Consider the following 24,981-nt stretch of genomic DNA (forward strand, 5'->3'; position numbering starts at 1 on the left):
TGTTCAAACATGACTGCGCATCAGTGCACAAAGCAAGGTCCATAAAGACATGGATAACTGGGTTTGGGGTGGAGGAACACGACTGGCCTGCACAAAGTCCTGACCTCAACCCGATAGAACACCTTTGGGATGAATTAGAGGCAGGCGCTCCAATACTTTTGGTGATTTCGTATATATTACACATAAAATATACATACCCTAAAATAATCATGTCTGATGGGCAAGCATTTAAAATGGCTTACAAAAGAAAATGTTTTCTAACATGTAGACTGCATTTCATTGGAGGTAAGCTAAGGTTATCTGCAGCAATTGTCCAATTCTAAAATTAGCCCAGCTGCCATATAAATGGTCCCACAGGTTCAAGACTTGTCAATTTTTAACAGGCACATTCACATCTTGCTTGTCTTTCCAACATTTAGTAACAAACTAAGGTTTGACAGATGCAGCTTTAAAACACTTACCCGTCTCTAACGGTAATTTCTGTCTCCATTATGCTTTGTAACTGTGATGCATTTTATTAAGTAAAGGACAACAACCATGGACATGAAAAGTAAATTTTATTAAACATGTTTACATAACATGAGTTGGAAGTTTATTTAAAAGCACAGGGGGGTGTTAAGACAAGTGGTCAAAATAGAAAGATACTACCCAATTATAATTTATTTGTTTTGGCCACTAAGACAGTACATAATCTATTAGTGCACCAGTGCTTCAGTTCTTCCTGCTCAGCAGGTCAAGCAGTAACCTATTGTTGCCCTACAGAAATATGGGCATAATGGTATCAGCCTGTATAATAACAATAAATAGTTCACTTGGTGCAGGCAGTATGTCTATGAATCAAAACCTAGTGTGTACACAATTTCTACATGTGTTACAAGCCCCACAGTAGGAATCTACACCAAAATATTTATCAGAAGGAATTTGGTCCGTACTACGTTACGTTTCCATAGGGTAAAAAATAATGTCCATCTATAGGCATTTAGCACCAGACTAACACAACTAGTCTGGTAAAAACCTGCAAATGTCTATAAGAAAAATGGATGGCTTAGAGTTCTTGATTATGTCATCAGAATTACGGGCAAACTGTACAAGTACATGCAACATACAAGCTGGCCTATGTGGAACTAACACACATTATTGAATTACCTTTTTTGTCTCTTCATTTTTTTTTATGTTTTTTTTTACAAAACGTGCATGCAGCTCTGAATTACTCTATGTCATGCTGCTCTACTTGTGTGATCACAAAATTGAATGGCGCAAAAAAGGTGGGGTAGAGGGGGTCATACCAATGCACCTGCACAGTCTGCAGCTCTTAGCACATGTACAGAATTCACAAGGGGTTTCAAGGCCGAAAATGGACAAAGTCACTGCTAACTGAAACAGAGGAAGGAGGGGTTGATTTCTAGTCCCAAAAAAGTAAAATATTTTGCGTTAAAAAATCAAGCGTTGTGCTTGCATCAATCTCAAACAAATGTAAACGAAAATCTGATAAAAATATTAGTAAGTGCAGAATATTTCTACTGGAATTTCCAGTGAATTTTTAAACAGCTCATACCATGCTCTACCCAGGACAGACAAGGGTGTCTAAAGTGACACATATCATAGAGGCCTGAGTACAGCTCAAAGTGTCATATGCTCATTTCCACCATTGCTTGGTAATCCTGGATGTCAAATACACATTGTTTTCTTTGACACAAAAATAAGTACAGCTACTGGCTGATGGCAAACAAAACAGCACAGACAAAAACATTATTTGTAAATGCCAAAGTCATAAAATCTCTTGCATCAACCTCAGCATTGGTTGCAGATAAAATTCTTCAAACCTCTCCCATGCTTAAAAAATCAACAGAAATAAAACAGAAAATATCATAATCTGTACTGCAATCCAAAAGTTACAAAATAAAAGTGGAATATTTTTTCATATATATTATATAATATATCCTCTATTTTTAGTTTATTTATTTTTTTGAAAAGAATATTTTTAAGCAATCGTTTATTCCACAGACTGTAAAACAAAAAAATAACACAAACAAGTTGGCTTTTTTTTTTTTATCAATCAGCATTTTGGACAATGAAAAATTGGCAACCTGGTCATATGATATAAAGAAAGCTGTTGCATTCATACTGATTTTTGTAGTGTTATTCAAATTTTTTTTTGTAAGAACAAAGATGCATTTTGTAACACCTAGACAGGGAGTTTGTGGCATGCAACTGCTGCACTGCAGCGTCTGCATATCATTTCCTAGCCCTGGTGCCAGAATGCAGGAGTTTAGTGCAGACAATTGCTGTGCTCCAATCAAATTGCAGCATGCATTATAATACATAAAATACATCTGTGGCTCCAAGTTGTGTAACACTACATGAAAAAAAAGCAAGGTCATTAATAATAGAACAGCACTACATAGCAGTGCTTCTCAAAGTCACTGTCAGTATTTCAGGCAGCAGGGAATATTACACAGAATTGTAGCCATTATCACTTCTGTAATGCTCAGCTTTCACAAAATCAATAAAAAGGACAAAAAGCGCTATGTGAGAATTATCACAAATGCTTTTTTTTTATGAAACTGGCAGATTAACACATCATATATAAAAAAAAAAAAAAATTATGGAATTAACAAGTATAAAATAGGTGGAAATACCAATATGATAACACTGCTTATGGTCTGTAAAAATGTATCACAAACATTTCTAACAGAGTGAAAGCTTCCAGTTTGAATTCAATGTCACCCTTGCTATGCCACTGAGCATGTGTGATTTCCAATAGTGCTGAACTGTATGTTCATTTACAGTACTCATATTCTTGTTTCTCTCTGCCAATATAAGATCTTTTTGGATCACTACTACAGGCAAAAAAAAATGATTGTCTGTCTCCAGCAATGCTTTTGATCGTGTAAATATACCACTCTTAAACTTTTATCGGGCATTAACATTGTGATTACATTAGGCTATACTGCCTTCCAGTTCATTAAGACCTAATGGAAGGAGGCCCTGTTGAACTTTCAAGAGATGACTGGGAAGCCCTGCGAGTTAGGGGTGTCAGTGTTGGATCCACTAATGACGAAGGTGGAAACAACTTGTACCATCCAATCACCACACTGGACAGATCAAGTTCTTCCAGGAGAATCTGTGCAACACCCATGAAGCATTTGTGATCCATTCGACCATAGTCTCCCCAGACAATTACCTAGAAAAGAAAAAAAGAAAGTTGAAAACACAGACTGTAGTAATATATGGCCATGTTCCTCTGCACTTTATTGTATATTTAAAGTGTATGTTACCCCATTTCATATTTCTGTGTCTGTTACCGTGTACTAAAAAATATCCTGTTCTCTTTGCATTGCTTCCTTTGTGTGAAATACCTGGTGATCCTACCAGTCCTCCAGTTTACCTTTTATAAACTGACCATGCTATGCATGGAAGCACATCCATCCCAGTGAGGTCAGTTTTCTTCTTTGCATTCTACTTGGGAGAACAAACAACAAAAATACCCTCCGCACTACCAATATGTGTACTATAATGTAAAAATTTATAAAAACATTGTCACTAAATCACTGTCATGTGTTCCCACATCAGCCAAATTGTGTATACGTGAATGAGTGCAGCGCAATCAGATAATGACACAAAGGGGGTTATTTACGAAAGACAAATCCACTTTGCACTGTAAGTGCACTTGGAAGTGCAGTTGCTCTAAATTTAAGGGGTAGATCTGAAATGAAGGGAAGCTCTGCTGATTTTATCATCCAATCACATGCAAGCTAAAATGCTGTTTTTTTATTTTCCTTGCATGTTTCTCTCGGATCTACAGCGACTTTACTTCCAAGTGCACTTTCAGTGCAAAGTGGATTTTCCTTTCGTAAATAACCCCCAAAGTGAATCAATTCATAATTCAACATAATCATTAAATGCGTAACTTCATATTTTCACCAAAAAAATCAACATTATATATGTCTGTGCATTAAATAAATACATTTTCGTGTGCCATCTAATGTGTATACACCTTCTGCTTTTTTTTCGTGGGTGTTAATCACAACTTTTGTTACACCTTTTCCTCCAAATCCATGTGTGTGCACAATTAATCCTATATTCTCCACCCGTGCTAGTGCTCCACCACCATCCACACAGACAGCTTACCTCTTTATTTGACCCCCCTATGAAGTTAGGTCAATTCGCGCCTTGCCCTTTAACTTGGGGTTTGTATCCCCTTTGGGCTTCTGTACCCCCTTTGGGCACATTGTACCAATCGTTAATCTTTAATGCTCAATGTGTGGGCAATTCTCACTTCAGTATTTGCTCAAAGAAATGAATCAGCTCTCATAGTGCAGTATGTTCCAACCCCCCCCCCTTTATTAACCACCTTCAGACCGGACCATTTTGCTGGTAAATGACCAGAGGTCTTTTTACAATTTGGCACTGCGCTGCTTTAACTGGTAATTGCGCGGTCATGCAATGTTGTACCCAAACAAAATTTGCGTCCTTTTCTTCCCACAAATAGAGCTTTCTTTTGATGGTATTTGATTGCCTCTGCGATTTTTATTTTTTGCGATATAAACGTAAAAAGACCGAAAATTTTGAAAAAAAATGATATTTTCTACTTTTTGTTATTAGAAAAATCCAATAAACTCAATTTTAGTCATACATTTAGGCCAAAATGTATTCAGCCACATGTCTTTGGTAAAAAAAAAGTCAATAATTGTATATTTATTGGTTTGCGCAAAAGTTGTCACATCTACAAACTAAGGTACGTTTTCTGGAATTTACGCAGCTTTTAGTTTACGACTGCCTATCTCATTTCTTGAGGTGCTAAAATGGCAGGGCAGTACAAAACCCCCCCAAATGACCCCATTTTGGAAAGTAGACACCCTAAGGAAATTGATAAGTGGCATGTTGAGCCCATTGAATATTTTATTTTTTTGCCTCAAGCAATTGAATAATGACAAAAAAAATTATTATTTTTTTTTTTTTTTCACAAAGTTGTCACTAAATGATATATTGCTCACACATGCTATGGGCATATGTGAAATGACACCCCAAAATAAATTCTGCTGCTTCTCCTGAGTACGGGGATACCACATATGTGGGACTTTTTGGGAGCCTAGCCGCGTACGGGGCCCCGAAAGCCAAGAACCGCCTTCAGGTTTTCTAAGGGCGTAAATATTTGACTTCACTCCTCACTACCTATTACAGTTTTGAAGGCCATAAAATGCCAAGATGGCACAAAACCCCCACAAATGACCCCATTTTAGAAAGTAGACACCCCAAGCTATTTGCTGAGAGGCATGTTGAGTCCATGGAATATTTTATATTTTGCCACAAGTTGCGGGAAAATTACAAACTTTTTTTTTTTCACAAAGTTGTCACTAAATGATATATTGCTCACGCATGCCATGGGCATATGTGAAATGACACCCCAAAATAAATTCTGCTGCTTCTCCTGAGTACGGGGATACCACATATGTGGGACTTTTTGGGAGCCTAGCCGCGTACGGGGCCCTGAAAACCAAGCACCGCCTTCAGGCTTTCTAAGGGCGTTACAGTTTTGAAGGCCATAAAATGCCAAGATGGCACAAACCCCCCCCAAATGACCCCATTTTGGAAAGTAGACACCCCTAAATTTAGGGGTACACTAGTGAGACTAGGTAATAAATGGCGGGTGCCCTGAAACTATAAAAAAAATAACTAACCAACCAGCGTCACCTGTAACAGTTATATGGTGATCACTGGTGAAAGGGTTAACTAGGGGGCAATCAGGGGGCTTTATGCGGTAGTATATGGGGGTCCCTGGCGCTATAAAAAGCTGCGGCGAACCTAAATACCTACCTGCCTAACAAGCGTCACCTGTGACACTAATACAGTGATCAGAAAAACGATCGCTTATTAGGCTGGGTTCACACTGGAGCGATGCGGGAACGCCACGAATCCGCGGCGGGTTCCCGCATCACATGCCTCCCGGCGGCAGTTCACACTGCCCTATGCGAACTGCTGGGAGTGTCAGTGAAATGTTAATGACACCCCCAGATCAGTTTGCATATCGCAGTGCGATCTGCAAACTCGGATCGCATGGTGTGAACACCCATGCCATCCGATTCTGCTGCGGACCAAAAAAAGGGTCCCGTGCGAGTTTGCGGCGGGTGCGGCGGGTGCGACACGAATTCAGCCATACTATCTGTATGGCTGAACTCGAATCGCACAGAGATCGGATGTGATTTGCACTGCAGTGCGGTGCGAATCACATCCGTTCTCATAAACCGCTGCAATGTGAACCCAGCCTTAGTGACACTGGCGACGGGGGGTGATCACGGGGTTAAACCTTTATTGGGGGGGTTAGGGGGGCACATTAGAACTAAAGGGGGCTAACCCTAACTGCCCTAACAGTTACTACAGTCACAAATGACACCAATGCAAAAAAAAAAAAAGCAATTGGTGTCACTGTGACTGGGGGGGCAGGGGTAATTGGGGGGTGATCGGGGGGTAAAGGGGGGTGTGAGTGTGCCTGGCATGTTCTACTGTATGTGGGGTGTGTTGGTGCAACTCACCGAACCTCTCTCCTCGGTGCCGGAACGAAAACTACCGACACGGAGGAGAGAATACATCACTTCCTCTCCTGTGTTTACATTACAGGAGAGGAAGTGATGTCACCGGACATTTTCATTCGCCGGGAGCGATCGCGAGGGGGTGGCCATGAATGAATGGCCGTCCCCTCGTCCGGGATCGCTCCCGAACGAATACCGACCGCCGCAGGCACCGGGCGGGGGCCCGATCGGGCCCCCGACCGGCGAGCAGGCAAGGACGTACATGTAAGCCCTTATGCCTGCCCGTGCCATTCTGCCGACGTACATCGGCGTGCGGCAGTCGGCAAGTGGTAAAATAATATTAAAACACTAAAAAATTTAATGCACTTAATCCAGTGCACAAAGTATATTTGCTGCTTTAATTCATAGGCTTTGCCCCCTTAAGGAAAAACATCTGCATCAGTGCATATAGGCATCAAGGCAATGTATAAATAGTTTACTTTCCGTTCCAGGTGTATACGATGACGTCACAAGGCCCCGCCACTGACGCGTTTTGTCATATGACCTGTAACTCTTTCAAAGTGAAAGACCCTTTTCCCTTTGATGAAGTCACAGGTCACATGACATAAAGCATCACGCGCGAGGCCAAGGAGGCTATACCTATGAATCAAAGGAGTAAATGCTCTTTGTGCACTGGATTAAGTGCATTCTATTTGTGAGTGTTTTAATATTATTTTAATAAAGGGGACGTGTTTTGGAACATACTGCAATATGAGAGCGGTTTAATTTCTTTGAGCATATACTGCTGCTTGAGGAGTGGGAGGACGTTTAGGTAGGTGCTCCCAGAATTGACGTTTATCCCACCTGGTCATTTATATGCATTGGCCAATATAATATAATATAATCTTAAGGTCATACAGGTTGGTGCTCACAAGCATGCAGGCTAGCAACATTATTATTAGAAGGTCTACAATCATAAAAGCCCTCTGCCTTGTTGATAATTATATGTTAAATAGTATTAATTCTTACGTAAAGAGGTGTAAAAAAAAGTGGCTCTACTTTTAAAGCAGTATTAAAGCCAAAACCAAAGATGTAATATATTGTAGCTTAGTCATTAGATATGGTGGCTGCACTACTTTTCTTTTTCTATGCTTCTTTCCCTCTGTTTTCACATAATGATCTAGTCAGTAACACACTTCCTGTATTAGAGTGCCTACACTCTGGATGAAGGAGCAATAGACACATATTTAGACAGCAGCATTGCCAGTATGGGGGGGGGGGGGTAATGTTAGATGTACTAGCAGATTTAGATACACTAAACAAATTTAGGCCAAACTCTAGATTAAACTTTTTAGGCAGTTACCGCAAAACTTTTGTTCATTTTGGACAAAAGTTGTACATAAATAAAAGCTGATCATTGTAAGCACCCATGTCAGTGGTAAATGGTTGGTCATAGCCTTATAACTGCCACATCTGCAGCACAGCTTGTTTTGTTGAAAAACAACAGACTTAATAGCCGGATCATCATGTGAAAAAAAAGAAAGCCAGGAAAGAAAACGAAAGCAGCCGCCATATCTTAGAATTGGTAAACTGAAAAAAAAAATACATGTTTGTTTTTGGGCTTATAGACTTAATTTACCTAATTTAATGTTCTGGGAGCCAAGCTGTTAGTTTTGAAAGACTATCTAAAGTGCTATCATGTAAGCACATTTGTTTGATGGACAAGCTGAAGTATCTGTGAAATGACTGAAAAGCACAAATTCAGCAAGACAAACATGAAGTTCTTTTCCAGTTCCTATTTACTTTCAAAAGTAATATTTACGTTAGAATATTTTAATATTTTTCTTACTGTGGATGATATTTAAAAAGCAAACACAAAATATGAATAGTTTGGGAAAATATTATTTTAAAAATAGGGAACAAATATGGTAATAAAAATAATCAAATACTGATGTTGATTTATTCCTGTAGGTTTTCTGGGGGAAACTGACAATTTTTGTCATTATTAGCTTACATTTTTCTTATTCCTTTTTATATATACCAAGATAAAAAAAGAATTCTTCTTCGCAGTGTTTTATGCATCTATAAGGTCAATTTACTAAGACCCCTTTCACACTGGGTTGTTTTGCAGGCGCCATTGCGCTAAAAATAGCGCCTGCAAACTCACCTGAAACAGCCACTGCTGTCTCTCCAATGTGAAAGCGCCAAGGACTTTCACACTGGAGCGGTGCGCTGGCAGGACCGTAAAAAAAAGTCCTGCTAGCAGCATCTTTGGAGCAACGAAGGAGCGGTGTATAGAAGATTCACCTCACCTTCCATCCCCATGACAATTGGATTTTGAAAAATATGGGTTGTTGTGGAAACATGGATTGGTGATGAAGCTTCAGGGCAGACACCTTTTTCCCATAACTCTTACAGGAGTGAATTTCCCTTGCTAGGGGTAGATTTCCTCTCACTTCCTGTTGTCTCCCTCGTTTGTAAGTAGGAGTCGTATGTAAGTCGGATGTTTGTAACCCGGGGACTGCCTGTAAGTCATATGGTATATTCCATAGATTCATTTTAATTCTAAGCTCTTCCATAGCAATGAACTAAATACAGTCAGCACATATTAGTGATGAATACTGGAGAGTATTCAGCGAGTAGGATACTGAGGCTTCAATGATTATTATTGACAAATTTACCTGAAGCACCTTTCCATGGGGATTATCTTCAAAAACCAAGTTCTGTTGATAAAGGGGATCAAGGGTTTTTCGTGCAATTCTGGTCTTCTTCTTGGCTATACATGCTCCGTTTTCTAAAAGGTACACCTTGACATATGGAGCTGGAAATGAAGGTAATGCGTTAAACAACATTTTTAAGGGGGTACAATATGAAAGGTAAACTACATACAGTATATTTAATTGTTTTTAAAATTCAAATAACGCCACCTTCCAAACTGTACTGATTTGACTAATAATTTAAAAATAAAATGTCACACAATGAAAGCTTTATATGTATTTAATACAGAATGTTTACACTGTCAAATATTAACCTGTCACTGTATGTCAAAGGCAGTCTCAGTGTCCTACAGCGAGGGACAGAAAGCGGAAAGGACAGCAATTTACTGGGATGAATTGAAATTGTTTGAAGGTACATGAAGGCAACACCAGCTACTTGCATTTCTTTGGCTACTTTCACACTGAAGTGCTTTACAGATGCTATAACGCTAAAAATGGTGCCTGCATAGTGCCTGTAAAGAGCTTCTCCTCTCACTCCAGTGTAAAAGCTTGAGTGCTTTCACACTGGAGCGGTGCGCTTACAGGACGGTAATAAAAGTTCTGCAAGCCGCATCTTTGCAGCGGTGTATACACCGCACCCAAAGCGCCCCTGCCCATTGAAAACAATGGGCCGCTAGCGGGGGTTAAAACCGCCCCGCTAGCAGCCGAATAGGGCCAATTTACCACCGATGCCAACCCCAGTCTGAAAGTAGCTTTTCACTGCTCGTTTATAGCTCACCTAAGCCCTATTAATAGAAGTCTTGGTTTTTGTATGATGATATCCAACTATCCTGAAATAACGTTTCACAATGTACTGTCGGCTTGTGCCTGTCGTGTAAATCTTCAATTCTGGATACATAACTGGCCCACGTACATATAGGATTGATTTTTATGGCCATGCTTACAGTTTATTTTTATGTGAAACAAATACAGTATCTTAAACCTTAGATAGTTACATAGTTAGTAAGGTTGAATAAAGACACCAGTCCATCCAGTTCAACCTGAGTGAGTGTCTACAATTGTCCCTATCCCTGTACATTGCACACTCACATCAGTTCCTACCCTCAAGGATCCAACAATACAAGGTCCCCATTCATATACTAAGGCCAATTTGGGACAGAAGCCAATTAACCTACCTGCATGTCTTTGGAGGGTGGGAGGAAACCGGAGTACCCGGAGGAAACCCACGCAGGCACAGGGAGAACATGCAAACTCCAGGTAGGTAGTGTCGTGGTTGGGATTCAAACCAGCGACCCTTCTTACTGCTAGGTGAGAGTGCTAACCACTACACCACTGTGATGAAAGTGAAAGTCGGGTATACATGATCAGAATGTCGGGAGACAATGGCCTCTGTTGGACGTGCATGCAGGAAAACCAGCATCCGACCATTTCCCGATCAGCGCTCTCAGCAAATGAATCTGGTGCAGCTGTGTATAGTAACCAATCAGCTTCTAACTTCAGCTTAGTTCAATTAAACGTTGACAATAAAACCTAGAAGCTGATTGGTTACTATGCACAGCTGCACCAGTTTTAGTAAGTTTCCTTTACTGTGTCCATTGAATTTCCATGCTATATTTTTATGTTTAACATTGTACACATGCATGTAATTTATGTTCAAATCAAATAGAGAAATGAACAGTAGGATTGACTTTGGACTTACCTGGTGTGGATTTTGAACCAGACTTTTGTGTTAGACCTCGTGCTCTTATTACTTCAACCTCTAGCTGTCCTTTCTTATCTACCATGCCAATTTGTATGTCACCTAAAATAAAACATTTTAGATTACAAATATTAAATATTACATATAGCAAATAATAAAAAAAAAACTATCATTATTGTATAAATATTTAAGGCATGATTCCAATTATGCTGGTTAAGTTTTAGTAGTAAAAGCAGAATAAAGGCAGTAATGAATTTCTTCTGTTCATCGTGATCTAAAAACATTTTGTATCTCTTTTATGCTCTTTGAATATATCTGTAAATGAATTTGCTTGTCACCCATAAAGCATTCTTCAACCTTTTAGAATTATGTAAAAAGGGTCTTTCCTAATATGCCTACACACCTTTGCTGGAACCATCTGCTTACAGTCTGATCAGAAAACAATCATAAGACTCTAAACCAGGGGTAATGAATTAAAATTCAAGGAGGTCTGGTCGCCAAAATTTTCTTTGGGCCGAGGTCCGAATCTCAAGTCTGTGCTATGACTCAGAAAGATTGTAGTCACTGTATATCTATCAAAAACATGAGAAATGTACAATTTCCTTAGCATTTCAACAATATTTAATTGTCAAGTTTCAGTTACAATATTAAACATGTGGACAGTTGGAACTAGGATAGCTTTACATTTGCTCTTTACATCGGGTGTCCCCATCACAGTGTCCCTTTACATCGGGTGCCCCATCACAGTGTCCCTTTACATCGGGTGTCCCTATCACAGTGTCCCTTTACATCGGGTGCCCCCATTACAGTGTCCCTTTACATCGGGTGCCCCCATTACAGTGTCCCTTTACATCGGGTGTCCCCATCACAGTGTCCCTTTACATCAGGTGTCCCCATCACAGTGCCCCTTTACATCAGGTGTCCCCATCACAGTGCCCCTTTACATCGGGTGTCCCCATCACAGTGCCCCTTTACATCGGGTGTCCCCATCACAGTGCCCCTTTACATCAGACCTTCCTGTCAGAGTGTCCCCCATACATCAGATGTCCCCATCAGGGTGTCCCTTAACATAAAATAAGGGTCACGCTGATGGGTAAATTTTATGTTAAGGGTCACGCTGATGGGTAAATTTTATGTTAAGGGTCACACTGATGGGCACATTTTATATTAAGGGGCACTCTGATGGACACAACAAAATGTGCCCCTTAACTTAAAATTTGCCCATCAAAGTGCCCCTTTAATATAAAATGTACCCATCAGTGTTGCTCTTAAAATAAAGTGTGCCCCTTTACATCAGGTGTCCCCATCACGGTGTCCATTTACATCACTGACATTCCTGTCAGTGTCCCCTTACATAAGATGTACCCATCAGAGTCCCCCTTAACATAATATGTGCACATCAGGGTGCCCCTTAACATAAAATAAGGGTCATGCTGATAGGCACATTTTATATTAAGGGGCACTCTGATGGACAACAAAATGTGCCCCTTAACTTAAAATTTGCCCATCAGAGTGCCCCTTTTAATATAAAATAAAATATGCCCATCAGAGTGCCCCTTAACATGAAATAAGGGTCACACTGATGGGCGCCTATTATGTTAGGAGGCACTCTGATGGACAAATTTTATTTTAAGGGGTATGCTGGTGGGTATATTTTTAATGTGCACATCAATGGACATATTTTGTAGGGCACATTTTGTTGTGCCCATCAGCGTGCCCCTTAACAAAATATGCCCATCGATGTGCACATTAAAAATATACCCATCAGCGTGCCCCGTAAAATTAAATTTGTCCATCAGAGTACCCCTTAACATAAAAGGTGCCCATCAGCGTGACCCTTATTTTATGCTAAAAGGCACTCTGATGGACACATTTTATTTTAAGGGGCATGCTGATGGGTATATTTTTTAAGTGCACACTGATGGGCATATTTTGTTAAGGTGCGCCTTAACAAAACATGCAAATCAGTGTGCATATAAAAAATATACCCATCAGCGTGCCCCTTACAAAAAAAAGCCCAGCATTGTGCACATTACAAATATACCTATCAGTTTGCCCCTTACAATATGCCCAACAGTGTGCATGAAAACTAATGTGCCCACATACCTCAACTGCAGGAGGAAGGGCACAACTGAAGCTGCCTCGAGGAGAGCCAGGACCCGGGAATCAGGAACCGCGGGCAGCATGGGGGGCGGGGCGCGCACGTGACGTCACACCCCCTACGGCCTGTGAGCGTGAGTAAAACACAGCTCCGAGAGACGCGGCCAGGAGCAGGGGGCGGGCGCATGCGCACAGCGTCACTGGTTGCTAGGGAAACCCGCGGTCCCAGCAAACCAGTGATTGCTGTAATTCACAACACAGGCGGCATAGCGGTCCGGGCAGAAGCCCCGCTCGGTCCGGACTCGGACCGCAGGCCGCCATTTAATGACGGCTGCTCTAAACCCTCCCTTATGTTGCTGATGCAGCCTACGGCTGTGTCGGACAAGACAGATTTAAAAAAATGATTTCTATTGTTTTCCCCCTAAAAAATAAATAAATAAATAAATTCACCACCTGAGCACTCCCAATTCCATGCTGCCTAGTAACAAACATATCTGTACATATATAGTTCAGGAAAATCATATGGTTCATTGTGCATACATGGCTAGCTCATATTTGGAGCAAGTAGGCATCTTCTAAAGCCTGATACAGCCAGTACACAATAAAATTTGTGCACATGCAGAATCCCTGATTTAGGGTCTATACACATCAGGCTTTAAAAACTTTGCTTCCCCAGGGGTTTTGCAGTTTGCCTGTAGAAGTAGCTCAATGTTATCCTATGTATCTATGACATTTTGAGGCATATTTAAAGCCCAGCTTTTAGAAAATGCCTGTACAAAAACGCTCTGTATGTGTGTTTTATTCAGCCAAAAGAACTAGCATTTTTTTAAACCCAGCGTGCACAGACCCTTAGTCTCGATTCACATCTATGCATGTTGCTTTTGAGAGTTTCTGCAGTGCCTGCCATGTTTTTGGACACGTGATTTTACAGCGATTTTGCCGCAATTTGTGTTTTGTTTTTTTACACTGTATATAGCTGGTTGCTAAGGAGGGGGCCAGGAAGTCAGGGATCTGGGGCCCTCCTTGTTAAAGAGGGCTTCCAGATTCCGATAAGCCCCCCACCCGCAGACCCCGACAACCAATGGCCAAGGTTGTTGGGAAGTAGCCCTTGTCCCCATCAACATGGGGGCAAGGTGCTTTGGGGTGGGGGGGCACAGAGCCCCACCTGCCCCAAAGCACCCACCCTCCCATGTTGAGGGCATGCGGACTGGTATGGTTCAGGAGTGGGGGCACTCGCTAGTCCCCTCCTTTTCCTGACCTGCCAGGTTGCATGCTCAGATAAGGATCTGTATGGATTTTGGGAGGACCCCATGCCATTTTTTGGGGGGAAGGGGTCCCCTTCGAATCCATACTAGACCCAAGGGCCATGTCTGCTGACATCCGATCTGCTCCGGTCCACTAAGGCTGGATTCACACCTATGCATTTTTAATGCTTTTTGCATTTTGCAGATTTGTACTACAGAACGTGTTCCATAGGAAACCATGGTAAATGGACTGTAGTGCAAATCTGCAAAATGCAAAAAGCACTAAAACTGCATAGGTGTGAATCCAGCCTAAATCCAGACGCATGGAAACCCTATTTTCCATCCATCTCGCAGATCACATGAAAACGGACAATCGGTCTGTTTTCATCCAAACCCCCATAGAGGAAAGCGGAGATCTGACAGGTCCATCTCTGCACAGTGAGCAGAGATGGACTTGTCATCCGCCAGCTCAGCGAGGATCGGAGCGATCCCTGCTGAGCAAACGGATGAGTAAAAACGGACAGCTCATGTGAAAGGGGCCTTAGTGTGAATCAAGCCTTAATGGTAGAGCACTATAGTGCAGCTAAACAGCACAATGTCATTCTAATATGTTAGGCTCAATTCACACTAGCGCGTTTTTTGATGCATTTTGCAGAAATGCAAGGAATTTTTTTAACATGGGTTCCTATGGAACATGTTCACATCAATGCATTTTTTGTGCCTCTGCGTTTTTGGAAAGGGTCAGGGACTTTTTTTCATGCAAAATGCAGCATTTTGCATGTAATAGAAGTCAATGGACCTGCATCAAAAATGCAAGTACCGCGTTTTACCGCGTTTTACCCCGATTTGCGTTTTTTTCCCACTGTATATATATGGTTGCTAAGCAACAATAGTGTAAAAAACAAAAACAAAATCGTGCAAAAAACGCGTGTCCAAAAACGCGGCAAGCACCGCAAAAAGCACTGCAAAAACGCTCAAAAGCAACATGCATAGATGTGAATCGAGCCTTATGAGGAGTGCTAATTTACCAAACTGATCTTTATTTCCACTCTTTCAGAATGTCAAATATAATGTCTCACAAATCTCACAAATGTGCAATCAAAGCAGTGAATAAATTATACAGCAGCATTTTAAGCATAGCCAAAAATGAGAATACAAATCCCAGCAGTAATCACACTATTTTTTACTTTATTTTTTTTATTCAGACAGGTTTCTTTGAAGAATCATATTTGGTATTAGAACTGTTCACTTTGCACAACTGAACATCTTACTTAAATGTAAATCTACGTGTAAATAAAACAAGATGGTAAAACCTGATTACAGATAATATCTATTTATAATGCCCCATAAGATCTCAAAAATTGAAATCTTGAATTGAATAAAAAAGATTTGAGATTATTATTAGCCTAACTCAAAAATTAAGTTTGGGATGTTTACATTGATGGCGGATATTTTGTATTATTTGTTGAGAACTTCCCTAAGGCCTGGTTCACATCTATGCATTTTTTGTTTTGCAGAAGCACACTACAGCCCATTTAAGGCCTCATGCACACGAGACGCAGTTAAACGCGCGTTCAGATGCAGTTGGACAGTTTTTTCAACTGCCCCTGAACTCATTCAATGTTATCCTATGTGTCCATGCACACAGTCTCGTTTTTTTCCATTTTTATGCAGTTGCGTTTAATCTCGTTTTTCCAGAAGCAAAAAAATGCGTTCAGAAGCAAAAATGTCCACGTTTCAGACGCAAAATGCGGCAAAACGCGGCAAAACGTGTTAGCCGCGTTTGCATTTATATGCGTTTTTAAAGGTGACCTTTTTTTTTACATAAAAAATCTCAAAAATGATTGCAAATGATGAAAAACCATTAGAAAAATATTTTAAACAATTTCAATTGCAAGTGGACAATCCACAACTTGTGGCAAGTGACATGGCAGGTGGCAAGTGACGTGGCAAGTGGACAATCCACAACTTGTGGCAAGTGACATGGCAGGTGGCAAGTGATGTGGCAAGTGGACAATCCACAACTTGTGGCAAGTGACGTGGCAGGTGAAGTGGCAAGTGACGTGGAAAGTGGACAATCCACAACTTGTGGCAGGTGACGTGGCAAGTGACCTGGCAGGTGACGCGGCAAGTGACCTGGCAGGTGACGTGGCAAGTGGAAAATCAACAACTTGTGGCAGGTGACTGGCATGTGACGTGGCAAATGGACAATCCATAACTTGTGGCAGGTGACGTGGCAAGTGATGTGGCAAGTGGACAATCCACTTGTGGCAGGGGACGTGGCAAGTGACGTGGCAAGTGGACAATCCACTTGTGGCAGGGGATGTGTCAGGTGACGTGGCAAGTGGACAATCCACAACTTGTGGCAGGTGATGTGGCAAGTGGACAATCCACTTGTGGCAGGTGACGTGGCAGGGGACGTGGCAAGGGACGTGGCAAGTGGACAATCCACAACTTGTGGCAGGTGACATGGCAGGTGACGTGGAAAGTGATGTGGCAAGTGGACAATCCACAACTTGTGGCAGGTGATGTGGCTGGTGACGTGGCAAGTGGACAATCCACATCTTGTGGCAGGTGACGTGGAAAGTGGTGTGGCAAGTGGACAATCCACAACTTGTGGCAGGTGATGTGGCTGGTGACGTGGCAAGTGGACAATCCACAACTTGTGGCAGGTGGCATGGCAGGTGACGTGGAAAGTGGACAATCCACATATTGTGGCAAGTGACGTGGCAGGTGATGTGGCAAGTGACGTGGCAAGTAGACAATCCACAACTTGTGGCAGGTGATGTGGCAAGTGACGTGGCAGGTGATGTGGCAAGTGACGTGGCAAGTGGACAATCCACAACTTGTGGCAGGTGATGTGGCTGGTGACGTGGCAAGTGGACAATCCACAGCTTGTGGCAGGTGGCATGGCAGATGACGTGGAAAGTGGACAATCCACATCTCGTGGCAAGTGACGTGGCAGGTGATGTGGCAAGTGACGTGGCAAGTGGACAATCCACAACTTGTGGCAGGTGACGTGGCAGGTGATGTGGCAAGTGATGTGGCAGGTGATGTGACAAGTGGACAATCCACATCTTGTGGCAAGTGACGTGGCAAGTGACGTGGCAAGTGGACAATCCAAAACTTGTGGCAGGTGACGTGGCAAGTGACGTGGCAAGTGGAAATCCACAACTTGTGGCAGGTGATGTGGCTGGTGACGTGGCAAGTGGACAATCCACAACTTGTGGCAGGTGGCATGGCAGGTGACATGGAAAGTGGACAATCCACATCTTGTGGCAAGTGACGTGGCAGGTGATGTGGCAAGTGACGTGGCAAGTGGACAATCCACAACTTGTGGCAGGTGATGTGGCAAGTGACCTGGCAGGTGATGTGGACAATCCCCAACTTGTGGCAGGTGACGTGGCAAGTGACGTGGCAAGTGGACAATCCACAACTTGTGGCAGGTGACGTGGCAGGTGACGTGGCAAGTGGACAATCCACAACTTGTGGCAGGTGACGTGGCAAGTGACGTGGCAGGTGATGTGGCAAGTGACGTGGCAAGTAGACAATCCACAACTTGTGGCAGGTGATGTGGCAAGTGACGTGGCAGGTGATGTGGCAAGTGACGTGGCAAGTGGACAATCCACAACTTGTGGCAGGTGATGTGGCTGGTGACGTGGCAAGTGGACAATCCACAGCTTGTGGCAGGTGGCATGGCAGATGACGTGGAAAGTGGACAATCCACATCTCGTGGCAAGTGACGTGGCAGGTGATGTGGCAAGTGACGTGGCAAGTGGACAATCCACAACTTGTGGCAGGTGAGGTGGCAGGTGATGTGGCAAGTGGACAATCCCCAACTTGTGGCAAGTGACGTGGCAAGTGACGTGGCAAGTGGACAATCCACAGCTTGTGGCAGGTGGCATGGCAGATGACGTGGAAAGTGGACAATCCACATCTCGTGGCAGGTGATGTGGCAAGTGACGTGGCAAGTGGACAATCCACAACTTGTGGCAGGTGACGTGGCAGGTGATGTGGCAAGTGATGTGGCAGGTGATGTGACAAGTGGACAATCCACATCTTGTGGCAAGTGACGTGGCAAGTGACGTGGCAAGTGGACAATCCAAAACTTGTGGCAGGTGACGTGGCAAGTGACGTGGCAGGTGACGTGGCAAGTGACGTGGCAAGTGGAAATCCACAACTTGTGGCAGGTGATGTGGCTGGTGACGTGGCAAGTGGACAATCCACAACTTGTGGCGGGTGGCATGGCAGGTGACATGGAAAGTGGACAATCCACATCTTGTGGCAAGTGACGTGGCAGGTGATGTGGCAAGTGACGTGGCAAGTGGACAATCCACAACTTGTGGCAGGTGATGTGGCAAGTGACCTGGCAGGTGATGTGGACAATCCCCAACTTGTGGCAGGTGACGTGGCAAGTGACGTGGCAAGTGGACAATCCACAACTTGTGGCAGGTGACGTGGCAGGTGACGTGGCAAGTGGACAATCCACAACTTGTGGCAGGTGACGTGGCAAGTGACATGGCAGGTGATGTGGCAAGTGACGTGGCAAGTAGACAATCCACAACTTGTGGCAGGTGATGTGGCAAGTGATGTGGCAGGTGATGTGGCAAGTGACGTGGCAAGTGGACAATCCACAACTTGTGGCAGGTGATGTGGCTGGTGACGTGGCAAGTGGACAATCCACAGCTTGTGGCAGGTGGCATGGCAGATGACGTGGAAAGTGGACAATCCACATCTCGTGGCAAGTGACGTGGCAGGTGATGTGGCAAGTCACGTGGCAAGTGGACAATCCACAACTTGTGGCAGGTGACGTGGCAGGTGATGTGGCAAGTGGACAATCCCCAACTTGTGGCAAGTGACGTGGCAAGTGACGTGGCAAGTGGACAATCCAAAACTTGTGGCAGGTGACGTGGCAAGTGACGTGGCAGGTGATGTGGCAAGTCACGTGGCAAGTGGACAATCCACAACTTGTGGCAGGTGACGTGGCAGTTGGACAATCCACAACTTGTGGCAGATGACGTGGCAAGTGGACAATCCACAACTTGTGGCAGGTGCCGTGGCAAGTGACACGCTAAATACAAGTACACTGCAGCTCTCACAGCTGCTGCTACTCACTCTGGTCTCACAAAATTGCTGAAATAGTTAATAATACTGTTTTTTTGAGCTGGGGAGGGTCTATGATGTTAGCTTAACTAAACGCTTCTAGACGCAAACGCGGTAAAACGCGGCAAAGCGCCGCTAAATCGCGATAAAAATCGCGGCAAAACGCGCGTTTCTAAACGCCGGTTTCAACATGTGTCCAGCAGCGTTTGCATCTGCGTCTCGTGTGCATGAAGCCTAACATGGTCTCCTATGGATTTTGCTCACATCTGTGCAAAGGGCCAGGGACTTTTTTCGGGTTTTTGGTTCCATAGACTTCAATAGATCAAAAGCGTGTATTGAAAAATGCACGTGCAATATGCAAACTGCAACCTGCATAGGTATGAATCAGGCCTGAATCTAAGGCTGGATTCACACCTATGCAGTTTTAGTACTTTTTGCATTTTGCAGATTTGCACTGCAGTCCATTTAACATGGTTTCCTATGGAACACGTTCTGTAGAGCAAATCTGCAAAATGCAAAAAGCACAATGAATGCATAGGTGTGACTCCAGCCTTAATCCACTAAATCCACTACTACAATTAGGCTGGATTCACACCTATGCATTTTTAGTGCTTTTTGCATTTTGCAGATTTTCACTACAGTCCATTCAACATGGTTTCCTATGGAACACGTTCTGTAGTGCAAATCTGAAAAATTCAAAAAGCATGAAAAATGCATAGGTGTGAATCAGGCCTAAGGCTGGATTCACACCTATGCACTTTTTGTGCTTTTTGCATTTTGCAGATTTACACTACAGAACGTATTCCATAGGAAACCATGTAAAATGGACTGTAGTGCAAATCTGCAAAATGCAAAAAGCACTAAAAATGCATAGGTGTGAATCCAGCCTTAAAGAATGTTCCTTGACTTTTTCAATTTTTACAGACATCAAGGCTAAAATGGTCATGTGCCATAGTATTTAGTCTAACTTCTCAAGTTATACATAACACACTCCTGTTCAAAGATTACATTTCCTTTTCATGCACCACTTTACAAGAAGTTAAACAGTGGAATTTCTGTCTGTCCAAATAGACAGCAGAGGGTGCCAGCACGTTATAAGAGATATTTGTAATACATTACAGCACGCACAGCTGTAACAAAATCTCCTTGAGAACTCTTCTATATTTATATATACTCTGCTAAGTCTGCATGCTGAAAAGACATACTGATGGGAAAAAAATCTTCATCTTTTAAATACCTAAATTCACACAAATTTATAAATTGCACTATAAATTCAGTTTAATTCACATCTCCTGCTTCATTAACATTATTACAGTGCTACACAACAAATATGGATTTTTCCACAAAGTGTTTAAGACATTCTAGGCGAAATTAAACTTTAACAAAAATAAAAATGCACAGATTTTTGCAGGTAAAAAAATAAAAATTTTTTTTTCGAAAGGACCCTACAAATAACTGCACCCGTGACAGACGGTCCATGCTCATCCGATCCCCCATAGAGGAGAACAGAGAGCTGACAGGGCGGTCCCTGCACAGTGTGCAGAGACCGCCCTGTCCACCGCCGGCTCAGCGGGGACAACGGAGCGATCCCCGCTGAGCAAGCGGATCATCACGGGGCGGATCATTACTGATCCATCCCGTGTTAAAGGGGCCTTAGCTGGACCTGGAGTAGGTATAATGTGGGGGAAGACATAACATCTCCCTGTGGTTTTTTGTAAAGTTTGATTCACGCTTCCATCAGCACCAAAGTTAAAGGCACCTAATCCCAATTAGAGTATTTAACCACTTCCCGACCAGCGCACGACGATGTACGTCGACAGAATGGCACGGGCAGGCATATTGGTGTACAGGTACGTCCAATATTCAATGCCGCCCTGCCATCGGGAGCGCGCCGCTGGCGGTGCGCTCCCGCGCTGGTCGGGGCCCCCGTGAGTCCGGTCGCGGGACTCGCGGACTCGATCGCCGCGGGCATCCCCGTGATCGTCTCACGGAGCGGCCGAATGGAGGAAATGCTGTGTAAACAACATTTCTCCATTCTGCCTAGCAACTAGTGACGCTGATCTCTGCTCCATGTGATTGGAGCAGAGATCAGTGTTCACTAAATGAAAGCCCAACCCCCCCACAGTTAGTAACACAGCCCTAGGAACACTTAACCCCTACACTGCCACCCACTGGTTAACCCTTTCACTGCCAGTGTCATTTACACAGGAATCACTGCATTTATATAGCAGTGATTACTGTATAAATGACAATGGTCCCAAAAATGTGTCAAAAATGTGCGATGGGTCCCCCACAATGTCGCAGTCACAATAAAAATCGCTGATCGCCGCCATTACTAGTAAAAAAAAAAAAAAAAAAATTATTAATAAAAATGCTATAAAACTATCCCTATTTTGTAAACGCTATAACTTTTGCGCAAACCAATCAATAATCACTTATTGCGATTTTTTTTACTAAAAATATGTAGAAGAATACGTATCGGCCTAAACTGAGGGAAAAAAATGTTTTTTTATATATTTTTGGGGGATATTTATTATAACAAAAAGTAAAAAATAATGCGTTTTTTTTCAAAATTGACGCTCTATTTTTGTTTATAGCGCAAAAAATAAAAACCGCAGGGGTGATCAAATACCACCAAAAGAAAGCTCTATTTGTGGGAAAAAAAGGACGTCAATTTTGTTTGGGAGCCACGTCGCACGACCGCGCAATTGTCAGTTAAAGCGACGCAGTGCCGAATCGCAAAAAGTGGTCTGGTCTTTGACCAGCAAAATGGTCCAGTCTGCAAGTGGTTAATAAATAGAAGAACCAAATGCTGGTGGGATTTTTTCGGTGCAAAATTTAACAAGAAAAGACCATATATATAAAACAGTTTTTTATTTTCCCATAATAAAATTTCACACATTGCACGTGTTACAAAAAGTATCCTGATATACTGATCTCCCTGCGGTGCTTGTAGCAACTACAGTTCCCATAATGTCACAGGTGTCACAAGTGACAGGACCAGTAGCTGGGAGGATAGGTGGGATATCGACTACCAGTCTTATAACACGGATGAGCGGGGGACTGATGCCTATAATTCAGGAGAGAGAATATGGGTTTCTCAAACCCACTATACTTCTGCATGGAACTGAGAACTTATTTGTAATAGGTAAGAAAAGATCGAAATGCTCATGCAAAAAAATATCTGCCTGGAGCTTAGCTTTACCTATGGTGCAACACTTGCTATGGTATGATGTTACTATTTAATTTCATAAACAACTAATTACTTTCATGGTTTGGAAAAATGTGGCCAAAGCTTGTGCTCACCATGATACTATATTTCAAATCCAACCAGTCATCAACTCAAAGTGATATTAAAGCCGCAGGGCAGTATTCCAACATAACGATCCCAACACACCTCCAAGATGACCACTGCCTTGCTAAAGAAGCTGAGGGTAAAGGTGATGGACTGGCCAAGCATGTCTCCAGACCTAAACCCTATTGAACATCTGTGGGGTATCCTCAAATGGAAGGTGGAGTCTTTAACATCCACCAGCGCAGTGATGTCTTGATGGAGGAGTGGAAAAGAGGACTCCAGTGGCAATTTGGTGATCTCCATGCCCAAGAGGGTTAAGGCAGTGCTGGAAAATAAAGGTGGCCACACAAAATTTTGACACTTTGGGCCCAATTTGGACATTTTCACTTAGGGGTGTACTCACTTTTGTTTCCAGCGATTTAGAGATTAACCTCCCTGGCGGTATGATTATTTTGGATTTTAGGTGCTGAAAGCGGTACAATTATTTTGCATGAAAATTTGGTGTTTTATATTGTAGTCCTGTAATTCTTAGGAATAACTCACTTAAATCTGTCCAAAGCATAGTCTAGCAGACATCCCGGGTATGGTAAAGTTTGAAAAATGAAATCATATATTATAATATAATAAATAACTATAAATAATTATACCAAATAATAATAAAAATGATTCAATAATGTAATCAAATCAAAAACACTGAAATTTGCTCAGTTGCAGAATTGTCACTGTCATTACTTTTCAGTATTTGATGACGGATCTCCCCACAAATCGCTATCGCTCAATTCTGCGAGTGATTACAATTTATTATCGCTGTTTTGTAGCTGATCTAAAACCATTTTTGATGTAAAGGCACAGTTTTGGTTGCTATGGACAATCTCCAGTTTCCAGGCATAAAGAACAGTTTTTTATATTATAAAACTGCATGCAGGACACTGGGCAGACCACTAGGGACAAAGGGGATGTGAAATAATTACATACAGCAATGTAATCTGTAAGATTACATTATACTGTATGTAATGTGTGTGTTTTACTTTTTGAATTTGGCGCCGTTCTCCGTCCCCGTGCGTCGCAACACTCGCAGGGAACGGAGCCTGGCTCCGTGATAGATCGAGCGGAGGACTGCTCGCTCATACAGCGGGGGGGGGGGGGGGGACATCGCTGGATCCAGGGGATAAGGTAAGTAAGCTCTCCCTGGATTCAGCGATGCGGTCCCGAGTCTGGCTCGGGGTTACCACTAATGGTACAAAATTTTCACCCAGAGCCAGACTCAGGAATACCGCCAGGGGGGTTAATGGCTGTGTGTTGAGTTATTTTGAGGGGACAGCAAATTTACATTGTTATACAAGCTGTACACTCACTACTTTGCACTGTAGCAATGTGTAATTTCTTCAGTGTTGTCACATGAAAAGTTATAATAAAATATTTACAAAAATGTGAGGGGTGTACTCGCTTTTGTGAGATACTGTTTATATATATATATATATATATATATGTATATATATATATATATATATATATATATATATATATATATATATATATATATATATATATATATAAATTTTATCAACTTTTACACTGTTACAAGTGTTATATGTTAATTTGTAGCATAAGAGCACCTTAAGAGAATATTTCTGGGATACATTTGCACAATATTTTGATGATTATATTTTGCACGGTTGCGAACGCTGTAATTTGCTATCAATTTTTTTGCATTATCTCAAGTGTCTAGCACTTTGCATATAGCTGCTCCAAGTTTCATTCACATCATATATATCATTTTTTTTCACCTTATCTCATATTTTTACAAATGTATGTGCCACTTTGTGTATTATTACATAAAATCCCAATAAAATACATTTGCGTTTTTGGTTTTAACATGAGAAAATTTGGAAAATGTCAAGGGGTATGAGTACTTTTTCAAGGCCCTGTATTTTTAAAACCTGTGGCTTAGTAGTTAGACCTTCCACCTGGCAGCACTAGGGTCCTTAGTTCAAATCTTAATTACCACACCACCTCCATGAAGTGTGCATCTTTCCTTGTGCTTGCCTGGGTTTCCAGCCACACTTCAAAGACATGCTGGTAGATTAAGAAGTGTTTGCATGAATCTGAGTTAGCCCACATACACACGGTCGGAGATTTTGGCAACCAAATCCGTCAGATTTTGTCCGTCAGATTTAGTCTGACGGATTGTGTCCGAAACTGTTGCATACACACGGTCGGACTAAGTTGTCGAAAAATCTGATCTTTCAGAACGTGATGACGTAATTTCGTTATGATGGGACTACATTCAAGCTAGTAGCCAATAGCTTTGATG

General features: G+C 42.3%; 1 protein-coding gene across 6 annotated transcripts in view; it reads right to left on the reverse strand.

Moving 5' to 3' along the window:
• Positions 1-540: 540 nt before the first annotated feature.
• Positions 541-24,981, reverse strand: part of RIMS1 (regulating synaptic membrane exocytosis 1) — a 460,575-nt gene continuing 436,134 nt past the window's right edge. For all 6 annotated transcript variants that reach the window (XM_077487395.1, XM_077487390.1, XM_077487391.1 and 3 more), the window contains 3 exons: positions 10,926-11,027; positions 9,191-9,330; positions 541-3,184 (listed from right to left, as the gene is read on the reverse strand). In XM_077487395.1, the coding sequence (XP_077343521.1) occupies positions 2,966-3,184; positions 9,191-9,330; positions 10,926-11,027 (461 nt within the window). In that variant the 3' untranslated portion in view covers positions 541-2,965. The remainder of the gene's footprint in view (positions 3,185-9,190; positions 9,331-10,925; positions 11,028-24,981) is intronic.

The sequence above is a fragment of the Lithobates pipiens genome, unplaced genomic scaffold, assembly GCF_037356315.1.
Source record: "Lithobates pipiens isolate NorthernLeopardFrog02 unplaced genomic scaffold, aLitPip1_a1.2 Scaffold_18, whole genome shotgun sequence".
Lineage (NCBI taxonomy): Eukaryota > Metazoa > Chordata > Amphibia > Anura > Ranidae > Lithobates > Lithobates pipiens.